General features: G+C 49.2%; 1 protein-coding gene across 2 annotated transcripts; it reads left to right on the forward strand.

Moving 5' to 3' along the window:
- Positions 1-345: 345 nt before the first annotated feature.
- PLTP (phospholipid transfer protein) lies at positions 346-15,908 on the forward strand. 2 transcript variants are annotated; one of them, XM_080924926.1, is made up of 16 exons: positions 346-577; positions 1,090-1,200; positions 1,284-1,383; positions 2,747-2,875; positions 3,362-3,517; positions 4,633-4,696; positions 4,776-4,839; positions 5,677-5,768; positions 10,202-10,378; positions 10,470-10,529; positions 12,460-12,624; positions 12,723-12,790; positions 15,170-15,212; positions 15,308-15,371; positions 15,492-15,568; positions 15,767-15,908. In XM_080924926.1, the coding sequence occupies exons 2-16, from the start codon at positions 1,101-1,103 to the stop codon at positions 15,887-15,889; spliced, it is 1,482 nt and encodes a 493-aa protein (XP_080781052.1). In that variant the 5' UTR covers positions 346-577; positions 1,090-1,100; the 3' UTR covers positions 15,890-15,908. The 2 variants fall into 2 exon arrangements, with proteins under 2 accessions (XP_080781052.1, XP_080781051.1); XM_080924925.1 differs by having other exon boundaries at positions 388-511.
- The last annotated feature ends 57 nt before the right edge of the window (positions 15,909-15,965 follow it).

Below are 15,965 nucleotides of genomic sequence, written 5' to 3' on the forward strand. Positions count from 1 at the left end.
GGGGCCCTAAAATCCTTAGGTTGATTGGAGTCTCATCACTAAGCCAGCGAGAGACGGTTGTGAGAGAAAAGAAAGGGAAATTAGGCTTGGGCATTGGCTTTCCCGGGCCTTCACGGAAGCCAAGTGGAAGTTCCCATAGGAAAGCACTCTGTGCTGGAGGAGGAAACTGAGGCTTCGCAGCCAAATGAAGGAGTTTGTTGTGATTGGAATTTGACAGCAGTGACTTCGCAAGCTGCTTTCTTCACTTTTCTCCCTCTTTTAGGAGCGAGTCCCCTACTTGTCCAGAAAACAGCCGAGCTTGTCACTGGCTCAGTACGGCCCTCTCCACCCTCCCGACTGCCTGCGTCCCGCCCCGTCCCCTCCCAGCCCCCAAGGAGGAGGGGAGAACAGAGGCGAGGAGGGGGGTCGGAGGCCCAGCCATATAAAGGCTGCTGGACCCGCGCTACCCGCCAGACCCTGCCGCCCGGATTCCCACCGCGCTGCTTGTCGCCCCACGTGACCGCGCCACTAAGTGAGTTGGGGCGCGTCCCCATTACATCCTTAGACCCTCCTGAGCCGCGTGGCTCACAAAACCCAGGTAGGGAGGAAAGCAGATGAAGGAGGGCGCTGGGATGGGGCACCAGACTGAATGCCTTATAGCAGAGACTTAGGAGATAGGGGAACCCAGGGGACAGTGCTCAGCAGGGGCCACCCCGGCGCGCGGCCTGGGAGACCTCAAGCCATTCAGCAGGAATGTGCTTGTGGTTGTCGCCATACCAACGTACAAGTCGGCACACGCCCTCCTCCGAAGGAAAAGGGAAAGTGGTGGTGGGGGATGGGGGGCTCATCCTCCTGAGATCCAAACTCGTCACGCGGCAGTTGCACGGGGGAACCGAGCCCCAAATCCTTTGGAGGCTGAGCGCAAGAATTGTGCTTCGGAACCTCGGTTTTGCATCAGGCAAATGGAGACAAGATGATTGGTTCCAAGTGCCCCAAATAGTTTTATGAGGAGTAACGGTCCAAGCCAGCACCCCGTTCTAGTTGCACGTCCAAAAAGTGGTCTGGAGCTGCCCAGATGACACCTGCGACCCGACCCCATCCTGTCCCCAGGCTTGGTCGCCATGGCCCTGCTCCCGGCCCTCTTCCTAGCGCTGCTGGCAGGTGCCCACGCCGAGCTCCCGGGCTGCAAGATCCGAATCACCTCCGCGGCTCTGGAGCTGGGTAAGGCGCGCAGCGGGAGACGTGGACCGGGTGGGGTGCCCTAGCCGCGGGCGCGGGACCTGAGTGTCTCCATGCTACCTCAGTGAAGCAGGAGGGGCTGCGCTTTCTGGAGCAAGAGCTGGAGAGCATCACCATCCCAGATGTGCACGGCGCAAAGGGCCATTTCTACTACAATATCTCGGAGTAAGTAGGGCTTGGGGAGGCGGGGTCTCAAAGGTGGTGGGACGACCTGAGACATCCCCCGACTGGGCGGGTCTGGGCGTGGTCAGTTAAATAAGGTGGGACCCTAAGAACCGGGTGAGATTACTAGGTAAAAAAGACTGGAGGTGGGCGGGCCCAGGAAAGGGGAATACGAACCAAAGAACACCGCCGAGGTACACTGGAAGAATTTACCTGTGGTTGAGAGTAGAGTCCAGCTTTAGGGTGGCGACAAAGGGGGAGGCCTAGAATGGGAGAGATAAGAGAGCTGTGACTTGGGGCGAGTTAAAGTGATGGAGGCAAAGTCAAAGAACCGGGTGGAAAGATGAGCATTCAGGAGGCTGGGACAGGATCGCAAATTAAAGCCTAAACTGGACTTTAAAAGAAAACAACAAGAAACAAAACAAAACGAAAAACAAAGACAAAACAAAAAAGACGAAAGAAAATAGGTCTAGCAATCACAGTGTGGGCAGAGCATGAGGTACGAGCAACAAGACCATAGAGTTTTTACTTACTTATTTTTAAGCTTTTGTTTAATTTTAATGTATGTGCATTGGTGTCTTGTCTCCACGTGTGTCTGTGTGAGGGTTTCGAATCCCCTTGGGACTATAGTTACAGATAGTTGTGAGATGCCTGTGGGTGCTGGGGATTGAACTCAGGACCTCTGGAAGAGCAGTCAGTGCTCTTAACCACTGAGCCATCTCTCTAGCCCCCATTTTTTATTCTTGAGACAGGATCTTAATATGTAGTCCCGTGTAATAAGAATAAGAATCCACTGTGTAAACCAGGTTGTGTGTGTGTGTAAAATATAATATAACTATACTAATATAATTCCTGTGGAAGGATCACTTGGGCTCACAAATTCAAAATCACTCCCCGTCTTTTATCTTGTTTTGTTTTGAGACAGGGTTTCCTCTGTGTAGTGCTGGCTGTCTTGGAACTCGTTCCATAGACCAGGCTGGCCTCAAACCCAGAGAAATCAGGAGGCTACCTCTGCCTCCTGAGTGCTGGGGTTAAAGGCGTGTGTGTGTGTGTGTGTGTGTGTGTGTGTGTGTGTGTGTGTGTATGTGTGTGTGTGTGCCACCATGCCTAGCTATTCCCTGTCTTTTAAATATTAAATACATTAAAAAAAATAAATGAGGAAGGCAATATTTAACTCCTGGGTCCAGAGAGCAAATCTCTTGAGTTACCCAATCCAGGTTGGACTCTTGAGGGACAAGGGAAAAACTCCATCCCACCCACCTAGATGGCCTAGCTTGCAGTTAGAGGAAGAGAGATGGGTCCTTGTGGTTGGGTGAGTCCATCTCCCTTGCCCCCCACACTGACCCCTGACCCCTGCCCTCTGCAGCGTGAAGGTCACACAGCTGCAGATGATATCCTCGGAGCTCCACTTCCAGCCCGACCAGGACCTGTTGCTGAACATCTCCAATGCATCCTTGGGGCTTCACTTCCGGCGGCAGCTCCTCTATTGGTTCTTGTGAGGACCCTGAACCCTCAGGGCTAGGGCTGTGGCTGGGCCCAGACTCCTTTAGCCTTCCCAGGTTTCAGTCTCTCCATTTAAGAGAAGGCTTTAGTAGGGTGCCTGTCAAAGGTCAAGAAAAGGTTTCAGGAGGGTCTTATGAATCTCCACCCCTAGGTGAGGAGCTCTAGGCAGGAAATGGCTGTGGGGGGTGTGTGTCATTTTTCTAAAATTTGCTTATGCAAACAAGACTAATTAAACTCATAGGATCATTTAAAAAAACAAAAAAAAAAAAAAAACAAAACCTAAAAGTTAGGGCAGATTCATACCGGGGAGATGGGTTCAGGCACTGAAGAGCAGGAGAGAACTATGGGGGTATATATGATCACAAACATTTTGTACACACTTGAGAAAAATGAAGGTATCATGTTGTATGGGGTGAAGAGAGGGGTCGAAACCTCAGTTAATCTCCCACTGGGGTGAACATGAACCTGCCTTTTACAGCTATGATGGGGGCTACATCAACGCCTCGGCTGAGGGCGTGTCCATCCGAACAGGTCTGCAGCTCTCCCAGGATCCCACTGGTCGGATTAAAGTGTCCAATGTCTCCTGCGAGGCCTCTGTGTCTAAAATGAATATGGCCTTCGGGGGAACCTTCAGGTGAGTCCCAGCCCCAGAGCACACTTTTTGAGGCCCATGGTCCAATGTCCTGGTGCAGAAAAGGAAGCTTGGGAGTCCTGCTGAATCCAGCCAAATCCTAGTTCCACAGCATCCGGGCCATGTGAACTTGGTCAAGTCACCAACGTTCAGAGGCTCAGAGAATTAAATCTGTTTTAGCAGATCCTTGTGAGCACTGTGTTGTTAGATATAGAATATTTAGGTAGCCCCTGGCATATGATAAATGTCTAAGTGTTAGGATTCATATGTCCGTGGTTGGAGTTGGCTCAGTGGTAGAGAGCCTGTCTAGTATGCATGAGGTCCTGGGTTCGTTCCTCAGTTCCTGCGTTTAGAAAATAAAACTTGAGGCAGGTATAGAAGCAGACACCTTTAAAACTCCAACACTCAGGAGGCAGAAGCGGGTGGGTCTCTGTGAGTTGGAGGCCAGCCTGGACTAAGTCATTTTAGGTCAGTCAGAGCTATAGAGTGAGAAACTGTCAAACCAACCCCCCAGACTCCCTGAAACTCACAGGCTCAGCATGCATGTTGGGCCTGTATTGCATTCTTAATTATAATAACAAAAAAATAACGTGGTGGATCTTGGACCCTTGGTGCTGGTTGTTTGGCATAAAAACCTGGTAGAGTTGCCATCCAGCGTTTGCGCACTGTCAGATTCGTGTGCTCAGCAAGCGTAGCATGTCCCAGGCCCTGAGGATTTAGAAAGCCTTCAGAGCTCAGCTAGAAGGATTCAAAGAGTTGTTAGGACTGAGAAGTGGAACCAAGGTAGCATTCAGGGTGGCGAGATTTAGATGAAGGGTGATCTGAGAAAGAGGAGGCATCTGAACCCAGTCTGCAGGCCACAGAGAGCAGAATCACTGGAGAAGGCATCGAGCGTTCATAGACTAGATGTAGGGGCCTCTGAGAGGCTTGAGAATGTGATGCAAGCGGCAGGGGAGGGGACCTTGAGGGTCAAGCTAAAGAGGGGCTGGGGCTTGGCTTGAGGAGCTGGCTGGAACCAAGGAGTCCCCGTTATGTCTGTTTCTTTTGGGCACTGTCATTTCCCCTGGGCCTGGTTCACGGGCCGTGCAGGGCTAACCCAGGCTCTCTTCTCCTTGCAGGCAGATATATAACTTTTTCTCCACGTTCATCACTTCTGGGATGCGGTTCCTGCTCAACCAGCAGGTGTGGGCGGTGGCAGACCTGGGTAGGAGAGTAGGGGGGCCTGGTTCTGAGAATCCCTGACTCTGGCCTGGTCCCCCAGATCTGCCCTGTGCTCTATCATGCTGGGACGGTGCTGCTCAACTCCCTCCTGGACACGGTGCCTGGTGAGTGAGTGTGGGGACTGGAGCTGGGGCCAGGGATAGGAGGACGCTGTAAGCTGTCACCATACAGTGACTCAGAGAGCCCCCTTCCCAGTCCAACCATGGAACGGTCCTGGGTTCAGAGGTGTCATTGGCTTGCTGTGTAACCTTAGGTAAGTAAACACCCCTCTGGTGTCTCTGGTGTCCCCATTTGATGGACCACACCTCTCCCAGGAGTTACCAAGGTCTTGAATACATGCTTGCTGACCACAGGGCCCCCGTTTGTCTTTATCAGTTTGCATGTCATACATGCTCAATCAACATGAATCCCTTCTTCCTATGCCACTGTGTGTGTTTACTGTTGGTCAGCGATCTTGACCTCTCTGGCCCATTGGGTAAAAAAAGCCTGAAAGGGAAAGCAGGGAAGTGACTCCTTAGTGGTCTTAAACATTTAAAACATGTTATCATAACTGTGTGTGCACGTGTGCGTGCATGCATGCGTACCTGCATCATGGTGTGTGCGTGGAGGTCAGAGGACAACATTGTGGAGTCGATTGTCTGCTTCTTATGGGTTCTGGGGATTGAACTGGGGTTGCACAGCTTTGGAGGCAAGCTCCTTTACTCCATGAAGCCATTTCGCCTGCCCTTCCTTTTCAGTCTCAGTGGTTTGATGAAAACCTGACGATAGTCTTAGTAGTTAGTAGTAGGGACTAACCGTGGCCTACTGATTGAGCACCTACAGCACATCAGGCTCTGGCTGCTGTGAGGGGAGCATCACTGCTTGGGAGTGAAAGACACAGGAAGGCTAAGCACCGGACTCAGTGTCACCCAGCTTGGACTGACTCGAGCCCCTTTCTCCAGTGCGTAGTTCTGTGGATGAGCTTGTCGGCATCGACTATTCCCTTCTGAAGGATCCTGTGGTCTCCAACGGCAACCTAGATATGGAATTCAGGGTAAGCTGCCTGGGATGGTGTGTGTGACCTCTGACTGCTGACGGACTTCCCGCCTCTGAGAGGGAAATTCTCATTTCTGTGGGTCATTCTCATCTGCTGTGGCTCCTGCTGCTTCTACAGGGTCAGGTTCAGCCTCCTAGATCAGAGCTTGAGCCCAGCTTTCTTTTCCTTTAAAGAATTTTTTTCAAGATTTTTTAAAAATTTTATGTATGTGAGTACATTGTCACTGTCTTCAGACACACCAGAAGAGGGCATTGGATCCCATTGCAGATGGTTGTGAGCGACCATGTGGGTGCTGGAAATTGAACTCAGGACCTCTGGGTAGTGGTAAATATTAAACAACGGTGAACGGTTCCAGGCACCACGCCTGTTACCTCCTGTTACTCTCTGTCCCTGGCGGCGATCTCTCCACCTCCATGCTAGCCCATGGCAGGTCCCTGGCACTCCAGCCCCATTCAGGGAACGCCTAGCACATCTCTGCTGCGGACTCTGCTCATATTTCCAGCATCTACCCCCCTGTGGTTATTGTCACAATTCCCAGTGACCTGATGAAATCAAAACTCTGAAGCTTGTAATTTAATAATTAGATTTATATCAGTAAATTCTTACTCCACAAAATGTCCACATAATAAATTCAGAGCCAACTGATATAAACTTCCCACCTAGATAAGATAACCCACAAATTGTCTTGTAATTATCCATCCCTTATAAGATATTCATAGCTACCTATGGCTCTCTAAAGCCACACGAGGGTGGTCCCTCCTCCTCCTCCATCTTGGTTTTTTCTCCCCCCCTCTTATCTTTCCTTCCACTCAGAAACTCTGCCCCCACCTTTCTCTTTCACTGTCCAATCACAGGCCTTGCCTTATCTTATGCCTGTCCTCACCTGCATGTACACATTAACCCATACCTCTGGAAGAACAATCAGTGCTCTTAACCAGCCTCTGAGCCCTTCTCCAGCAGCTCCACCATTCTAACTGTGTTCTGCATCTCTGCAGCTCCTCAGAAGTCCTTACTCCAGGGACTTGCTTATGCCTGGCCTGTCTCCTGCCTGCTCCTGACCCTGTGAGTTAGGTGCTAATAGTCTTCTTTTGGTTTCTGAGGGGGGTGAGGCTAACTAAGCCCTCTATGGATACCACGATCTAAGGATGTTCAAGTTCATGATTTAAAATGGTGTCCCAGGTGTATGACACATAATCTTCAAACATCCACTGATAGATATAATTCGTGTGTGCGTGTGCATATACACATGGAAGGGAGAGGACAGCTCCTGAGAGTTGAGTCTCTCCTCCCATCTAGGGGTCTGGGGTTCAAACTTACATCGTCAGGATTGGCCCCAAACTCCCTTACCTGCTGAGCCATCTTGCCAGCCTGACAATGCTGTTTGTTTGTTTGTTTGAGACAAGGTAGCCCTGGCTATCCTGAAACTACCTCCGTAGACTAGGCTGGCCCTTAACTCACAGAGATCCTCTTGCCTCTGCCCCAAGTGAAATTAAAGGCAAGAATGCTTTTTTTTTTCCTCTTTCTTAATTTTTAGATTTATTTATTTATTTATTCTATATAAGTACATTGTAGCTGCCATCAAACACACCAGAAGAGGGTGTCAAATTTCATTACAGATTGTTGCGAGACACCATGTGGTTGATGGGAATTGAACTCAGGACCTCTGGAAGAGCAGCCAGTGCTCTTAACCACCGAGCCATCCATCTAGCCCCTTCTTCTTTTTTAAGATTTATTTTATTTTCTGTTTGTGCGTGTTTTTGTGTGTGTGTATGTATGTGTACCACGTGTGTGAAGAGAGTGTCAGACACCCTGGACTTGGAGAATACACAGCCGTAAGCTGACATATGGTTGCTAGAGACTCAACCCACATCCTCTGGAAGAACAGCTGGTGCTCTTAACCACTGAGCCATCTGTCTAATCTGAGACTGCTGTTTTTAATTATGGTTGAATTTGTGGGTATGAAAAGCCAGCTGTATTGTTAATTTTATTTTTATTTTGAGTTTAGAAATAAGTATTTTAGCTGGGTTGGATGGTAGTGTTGAACACGTTTATTCCCAGCACTCACTGAGTTTGAGGCCAGCCTGGAGTACCAACTGGAAAGACCAAGGCTACACAGAGAAATCCTGTTTCAACAAAAATATTTTATTACAGAAAATTTAAAAGAAAGAGTAAGGAGTGCCTGGCTCGTAGGAGGGGTCCCTGAAAGCACAATACCATCTAGCTGCTAGTCTGGGGCCTTTTTATAGAACTAAACCCAGGTGAGGCGCGAGGGGAATTAGCTGGTCAGTCCGGTTGGCTCACCCCTAAAGTGGCCAGGAGCCTTTTTGCTTTCAGTCTCCTCCTCGGGTATAGCTTCAAGGCAGGAGTGACAGATAACCAGGAAGCAGGAAGCAGAGCACCTTCTGGTGTTCCTGCCCCCAGCCAGGACTTAAAACTGGTGCTGTAGAGGTTTCTGTTCCACCTGGACTGTTTCTCACCCCAAGGGCTAAGTAACTCCAACACCTTGAGGGAAGGGATTTGAGTAGCTATCAATCTGGCTTCTTGGAGTTGTCAGGTGTGGCAGTTGGAGTACCCCTCCAGTGGGCCCTATCTAAGGGACCTTGAGAGTTACTAACTTCGGAATGTAGTGAGGGTTCTTGACTCATGCTTGGCTAGTGATGTGACAGGGAAGGGAAGCTGAGAAAGGGACCAGGGGCCTGTGAGTGGAGGAAAACACTTTCCTCCCAGTGGGAACAAGCAGCGTTTACACAGCTCAGCATTACAAGCCCTAGGCAGAGACCCAGGGTAAGGCTGAAAGAGGGGTATGTTAATCAAGCTGGGCTTGGTGGTGCAGGCCTTTTATCCCAGCACTCAGGGGGTGGAGGCTGGTGGTTCCCTGTGAGTTTGAGGCCAGCCTGTGCTTTATAAAGCAAGTTTCAGGACAGCCAGGGATGAATGGAGAGACCCTGTCTCAAGAGACAGAAGAAAAAAGTCTTCATCCTTAACAGGCTCAGACAAGCATCCACCCAGGACTAGCTTAGTGGACTTTTTCTTCTCTGGTCTTTGACTATGAATCCGCTCTGCCTTCCAACATTTTTGACATCTGGAATGGCTGGACTCACCAGGTGAGATCCCTCCCAGCTGGATTCCTTCTTCAGTTCCTGGCCAGGGAATCATCAGGAATTACTGGGGTGTCTTCAAAATTAGATTGAAGCTTTTTTTTTTTTTTTTTTTTTTTTTTTTTTTTTTTTTTTTTTTTTTTTTGGCTCAACAGGTGCTTGGAAGTAGGGGAGCCATCCTAAGCCAGTAGGTTTCAGGGTTGTTTTTAGACACAGCCTCACTATGTAATGCTAGATGGCCTGGAGCGCCTATGTAGACCAGGCTGCCCCCAAACTCAGAGATTCATGTGCAGAAAAGCACGCCCACCAGGTCTGGCAGCTTCAGGTTCTTATTTTACAAATTTGAAGAATAAAATGATGGAGCAAAGCAGAGACTTTTAAAAGTATTTTATTATAGGGAGAGGAAGAGAAGGAAGGGCTCCCCTCCAGTAGGAACGGGTCCCAGGAAACAGGGCACCCGCTGTATTCATTTTAAGGATGTGACTTGCCCAAAGTCAGCAGTTGGTATGTGACCACCTCTGCTCCTTCCTGTGGTCAGCCGCAGAGTGTTCTAAAGATTCTGCAGCTCAAACATCTTAAATTCCAATCCTGAACACCCCCCCCTCCCCCCGCAGGCTGCAAGTCCTTAGGCAAAGGGTTTCCCCGACCTGGGCCAGATGCCTAATATGTAATTACCAAGGGAAGCTTGAGAGAACGTGCTTTCCAGGGCTGTGGTGTGGACACACTTTCTGTTAGAGGGACACACAAAAGGCTGAGGCAGGAGGATTGCCATGAAGTTGGGTCCAGCCAGGGCTACGTCTCGAAACTACACAAATAGAGAGGGGAATGAACACCCGGAAGTGGGTAGGCATGGTGGATATGTAAATGCGGCTGTGATTACTGCGACTCTGTATCCAGGTCATTTAGATCTCTCCTTTGCTGGCTTACGATTCCTGGTCCCCTCTGCCTTTCTTTTCATTCTTCGTTTCTTTCTGGGCTAATTATTTATGTGTATTTATTTATGGGTATGCAGTGCCCGTATGCAGTGCCCGGGGAGGACAGAAGGTAGAGTCGGATCTCCTGAAACTGGCAGACTGTTGAGCCACTTTGTATGTCCTCCGGGAGATCAGTACACGCTCTTAAACATCTGGGCCATCTCTTCAGCTCCGCGCCTTGCTTCCTGTGCTCTCTGCTGTGCTCCTCCCATCCTCCAAGCCTCTTTGCAATGCTTTTTGAGAGATGAGTTTGTCAGCCCCTCCAGGGCAGCCAGAGTCCAGTTCCCTGTGGCTCCTGACCGTGTGCCTGGCACAGATCCAATCTTCCTTGACCCTGATACCGAGCTCCCAATCCCAGGGAGCATTCTTCCCTCTGAAGGAGGGCAACTGGAGCCTCCTCAACAGGGCGGTGGAGCCTCAGCTGGAGGATGACGAGAGGATGGTGTACGTGGCCTTCTCGGAGTTCTTCTTTGACTCTGCCATGGAGAGTTACTTCCAAGCTGGTGCGCTGCAGCTGACCCTTGCTGGGGACAAGGTATACCAGGGATTGTCTGGAGGTTAGGCTAAGAAGGGGCCCATGATAGAGAGTCCAATTACCCTGTGTCATTTCTAATTCCCCCGTTCAGGTGCCAAGTGATCTGGACATGCTTCTGAGGGCCACCTACTTTGGGAGCATTGTTCTCCTGGTGAGTACTGGCTAGAGGCTGGGGGTGTGGCCAGAGTTGGAGGCTACCCCACCGACACAGTATGAGGTGGTGGGTGGAGGGTAAGTGGGAGGCTTTTTGCTTGTGGCCAAGCTCCCTTGCCTAGCCCATCCTATTTCTCACTCTGTGAAGCAGGGTTGGCACTTCTTGCCCCATTTGCCTTCACAGAGCAGGTGTGAGGTTGGGAGACAACCAGGGTCTTCCAAGTGCAGGGACCTTTGGGATGATCAGGATGCTCGTTTGCTTACTTTTTTTTTTTTAAATATAGGAGGAGAGAGGGAATTAAAAATTTAAAACAGGGGGTTAGAGATATACTTTGGTTGTGAGAATGCTTCCATAGCATGCCTAAAGCCCTGTGTTTGATCCTTGATCTGCAAATTTAATGGGACTGGAAAGATGGTTCAGTGGTCTTGCTGCTGTCAAATATGACTCATGGTTTGGTTTCTAGCACCTATGTGGTGGCTAACAATTGTCTGCAACTTTAGTTCCAGATAGTTCCTCTTATACCCCTGAGGGCACTGCATGCATGTGATATACAGACCTACATTCGAACAAAGCTCAAAACTACCCATATACATGAAAATAAAATTTACATATATATTTACTATATATAGTATATATTATATTATATACTGTATATATATATATATAATAAATATATAAATTCTATGTGCCATTAGTGAACATGTTCTTAGTCCAATTTTGTAAATGACAGTGACTTCAGGTCATGCTAGCCTCCCCTACATATACAACCTTGTAAGCCTGTCATGAGTTTCCAATGAAGTAACACAGGTAATTAGAAAAGCCACAGAGCACGTGTCCCCTGAAGCAGTCAATGACATTACTGCCCTAGGTGTCTTTCTCATGCTAAAGTCACGGGCTGTGTTGTTAGGCTGCCCGCATGCATCTGTAGGCTCTGCAGCTGAACCACCTCCTGACCTCAAACAACTTTTGTCTGCTTGGACTTCCAGGGGCGGGGCTTCAGTCGGCAAAGTGCTCACCTTAAAATTTGAGGACCCGAGCTTGGGTCCCTAGCACCCATGTAAAGAGCTGGGAGCAGCAGCTTTGGTGAGGAGACAGGAGAATCTCCCGAGCTTACTGGCTAACCAGTTGTGCTGACTCAGTGAGCCCCAGGTTTAGTGTGAGGCTTCATGAAATAATGTTGGACATAGAAAAGTGATAAAGGAAGCCACCTAAAGTTGACCTTTAGGAGGAATATAGGTGCATGTGAATAGATGCACACACACACACACACACACACACAGACACAGTGAGGATAATAGTGCCTGGCATACTTTGTTGTTTGAGACTTAGATGAGCTAATATGTATGCTGGGATCAGAATTATGCTTAAGTGGATGTTTGTTTTTGAGACTGGATCTCATTCACCCAGGCTAAACACACACACACACACACACACATACACATACACACACACACACACACACACACACACACACACACACACACACACATAAATGTGAATGCTGCCTGATCCTCCTTTCTCTACTCCCAAAGACTGGATTTACAGGTTTTGCTACCACTCCCAAGCAAAAAGGCCATACCTAGGGAGTCCCAGTTGGGGTTTGAGTCTGAATTGAATATTGAGGTTGAAGCAGGGGGCGGGGGATTTGAGTCAGAGTGGGATGTGTGCTGTAACTTCAGTACTTGAAGGTTGAGCCAGAGGAGCATTGGTGTCCAGGGTTCCAGGACCACTTAGGCAACTTAATGAGAGCTCATCTCAAGAGATGGAAGGAAGGATACTACTTTGACTAATTCTTGGGGGCAGGGTGCAGGCTAGAAGGGGGTAGGGTAGCACCACATCATCTGTCCTTGCCTCCAAAAGGGCTGAGGCTTTGTCCCACCCATCCCCCAGTGGTCACCGTGGTCTGCCCCTCTTACTCTGCCTCCAGAGTCCGACAGTGATTAACTCCCCACTGAAGCTGAAGCTAGAGGCCACCAGCCCTCCACGTTGTACCATCAAGCCGACAGGCACCACCATCTCTGTCACCGCCAGTGTCACCATCGCCTTGACCCCACCCATGATGCCTGAAATCGAGCTGTCTAAGATGATCATGGTATGAACCCCAGCAGGAGGGTACCTGGGGTCGGTGAGACGTGGGTTGTGGGCTTCGGACCTTTCCTGTTTATAATGTCCCCACGTGCTTTCCTTCAGGAAGGTCGTCTCAATGCTAAGCTGACACTCCGGGGCAAGGCGCTTCGAGTGAAGCTGGACCTTCGAAGGTATGCAGTTGATAAAGATCCTTAACTTCCCAGCCTTAACATCTCCAGGATGGTGGCACCTGCTCAACTGAACCATGGGGCTAAAGCTGAGCTATTCCTTTAAGCCTCCAATAAACTGGGATCCGTCCTTGTTAGTACTTACAAAAACTGAAACCAAGGCCTGGTGCTGGAGTTCACACTTTTAAGCCCAGGACTCAACATAGGCAGGTGGATCTCTGAGAGTTTAAGTTCTCTAGTGTACACAGTGAGGTGTAGGCTATCCAGAGAGTGGGGGAGAGGGAGAGAGAGAATTTGAACTCCAGGATGCAGAGATAGTTTTGTTAGTAAAGTTCCTCCCAAGCTAAATACAGGTGAAAATTACCTTGTACTTTTCTAGGGCTGCCTATTTAATGCCATCACCCCAGGTCATGTGGGACTGGCTAACTTGTATAATTATAGTTCAACAGTGGTTAGGCTGCAGAAGTCACAGTTCATTAACTAGTGGCTACATAGTAGACAGTGTAGATTGGAAGCTGTATAGAGCTGTTTTGAGATGGAAATGAGTCAAAGCAGGATCGTGGCTCGGCTCTCAGAATCTGGAGACAGGGTCTAGTCCACACAGCTGTGGAACTTCAGGCTATTTACTTGACCAGTTTCAGTTTCATCCAGGATTCTCAGGGCTGTGAATAAGGACTGAGTCACTAGGTGGTTTACAATGTTGCAGCTGGGCCTGGTAATTCTAGCACCAGGGAGGCTGAGGTAGGAAAATGTTAAGGCCAGCCAAGGCTAATCTATACAGTAAGACAATGTTTCAAGCAAACACCATTAACTCCAAAATAAAAAAAATTAAAAAAAAAAAAAAATCCCAAAGAATGAGGCCATGAGTTTAAGCCCTAAAACCCACTTTAAAAACTTAGAGTAGAAGCAATGGCTAGTGATTCCAGCACTGGGGAGGAGACAGAAGATACCTGGGGCTCACTCAGTTTAGCCAAATGCTGGAGCCTTGGGCCAATAAGAGATTCTTTCTCTAAACATGGTGGATGGTGTGACCCATCCTCCACTTGTCCAAATTTTCCCACACATAACGTGTACCTTTTATGCAGGTATGAATGAATGCTCTGGAGCGCATGTGCACGCACACACACACAATGTATACTTATGTGACCCTGGGGATGGAACCCAGGCTTTGTATGTACTTTCTGTCTCCAATCCAGCATTTCAGCTTTTCCTTTGCTTTTTGTTCTTTTCTTTTTTCAAGATACAGTTTCTCCATGTAGCCCTGGTTGTCCTGGAGCTCACTCTGTAGGCCAGGCTGGCCTCAAACTCAGAGGTCCACCTGCCTGTTTCCTTTGTGCTGGGATTAAAGGCATCAGCCATCACTTCCTGGCTTTTTATTGTCATAGTGAGTTCCAGGATAGCCTGGTCTACAGAGATCTGCCTGTCTCTGCCTCCTGAGTGTGAGATTAAAGGCAGGATGTTGGGATTAAAGGTCTGTGTCACCACGGCAGCTCTCAAGTTTGTATGAGTGTATACGTGCAGGTGTTCGGAGGCCAGAAGCATTGCCTTCTCCTGGAGCTGGAGTTCCATGTAGTCATTAAGTTGTGTGTCATGGGTGATGGTCTCCGGGAGCAGTATGACACTTAGTCACTGAACTTTCTCCTGTCCCCTATTCGATATGTATGTATGATGTGTGTATGCATGGTGTTTGTGTGGTGTATATGTATGGTGTATGTGTGCGGTATTTATGCCATGCTTCATAGGAGCCTGGAGAGGCGAGAAGAATGATTCAGATGTCCCGAAGTTAGAGTTACAAGCCATGCAGACTGACAGATGTGGGTGCTGAGAACTGAACTCGGATCCTCTGGAGGAGCAGCAAGTCCTCTTGGCCTCTGAGCTTTTCTAATTAACTCGTGTATGTGCATGCCTATGTGCATGTGCAATTATGTGTGATGGTACTCACGTGTTAGGAAGAGCATGTGAGTCAAAGGCCAACCTGTTCATTCTTTCTTGTACTATGTGTGCCCTGGGGATCAAACTCAGCCAGGTCCATTACCCACCACAGTCATTTTGCCAGTGCTATTTTGTTTTTTTTTTTAAATAGGTTTGGTATCTGATAGGGAGTAGAGATTGAATTTTGTTAATAAAGCAAACCATACTTGTTGACCTAGCTTCAGAGGCAAGGCATGGCACACAGGCATTCCTGACTGCTGAAAACCAGCAAGCTTAAAGAAAGGGGGCTCCAGAGACAAGAAAGTCACTCAAGGATGCACCCCTGGAAAATGGCAACTACCTGGAAGGATGATTGGGTGGGACCAGGAAGGCTGTCACTTGGGATCATCTTTTAGGTAGGGCCCAAGGAAAGGGTGTTCCCAGGTTTCATGGTGCGTTTCTCCCCCACAGATTTCAAATCTACTCAAATCAGTCTGCGCTGGAGTCTCTGGCAGTGAGTTGGGGATGGCAGTGGGTGGGTCCAGGCCTCCGGGCAAGCTGGCCGCTCACACAAACCGGAGTGCACTGTCTGTGTTCTTTTCCCCTCAGCTGATCCCGCTGCAGGCCCCACTGAAGACGCTGCTGCAAATTGGAGTGATGCCTTTGCTGAATGGTAGGGAGGGGCTGAGGGTGGGAGGAAGGAGTGGGGACAGGGACTAATGAGGGGTTGTGGGGGAATGGACACACGGACAGACTGATGGACACCCAGGCTGAGTTTGCCTCTCCCATCCAGAGCGTACCTGGCGCGGGGTGCAGATCCCCCTCCCTGAGGGTATCAACTTCGTGCGTGAGGTGGTGACCAACCACGCAGTAAGTACATACATTGTGGAAAGGAGGATGTAGACCAGGTCCTTCCTGTAGTAAAGGATTTTAAATCTAGAAACAGAGCCAAGCTACAGAGGACACTGTAAAGGAGCTGAGGCCCTGAGATTAAGAGTCTTGTGTTTGTTTGGAGGCGGTCTCTAAACTAACAAACCAGTCAGTGAGGCTCCCTGTCCCCTCCCCTAGGGTTTTGTCACTGTTGGGGCTGACCTCCACTTTGCCAAGGGGCTTCGAGAAGTGATTGACAAGAACCGTCCTGCCAACGTTGTGGACTCCTCTGTCCCTCCACCCTCTGCTGCAGCTGCCTGAACCCTTCCCCCGACCTGGGCAGCTGGCATTCAGGAACTGAACTGAGGCTTCTCAGCACCGCCTGCCCACCCCTTAC

Source organism: Micromys minutus (genome assembly GCF_963924665.1).
Source record: "Micromys minutus genome assembly, chromosome: 11".
Lineage (NCBI taxonomy): Eukaryota > Metazoa > Chordata > Mammalia > Rodentia > Muridae > Micromys > Micromys minutus.

Coding starts and splice junctions, on each gene's coding strand:
- PLTP (XM_080924926.1), top strand. CDS start 1,101: ATGGCCCTGCTCCCGGCCCTCTTCCTAGCGCTGCTGGCAGGTGCCCAC. Junction 4,840..5,676: donor CCTCCTGGACACGGTGCCTG/GTGAGTGAGTGT, acceptor CCCTTTCTCCAG/TGCGTAGTTCTGTGGATGAG. Junction 15,213..15,307: donor CTGCGCTGGAGTCTCTGGCA/GTGAGTTGGGGA, acceptor TTTTCCCCTCAG/CTGATCCCGCTGCAGGCCCC.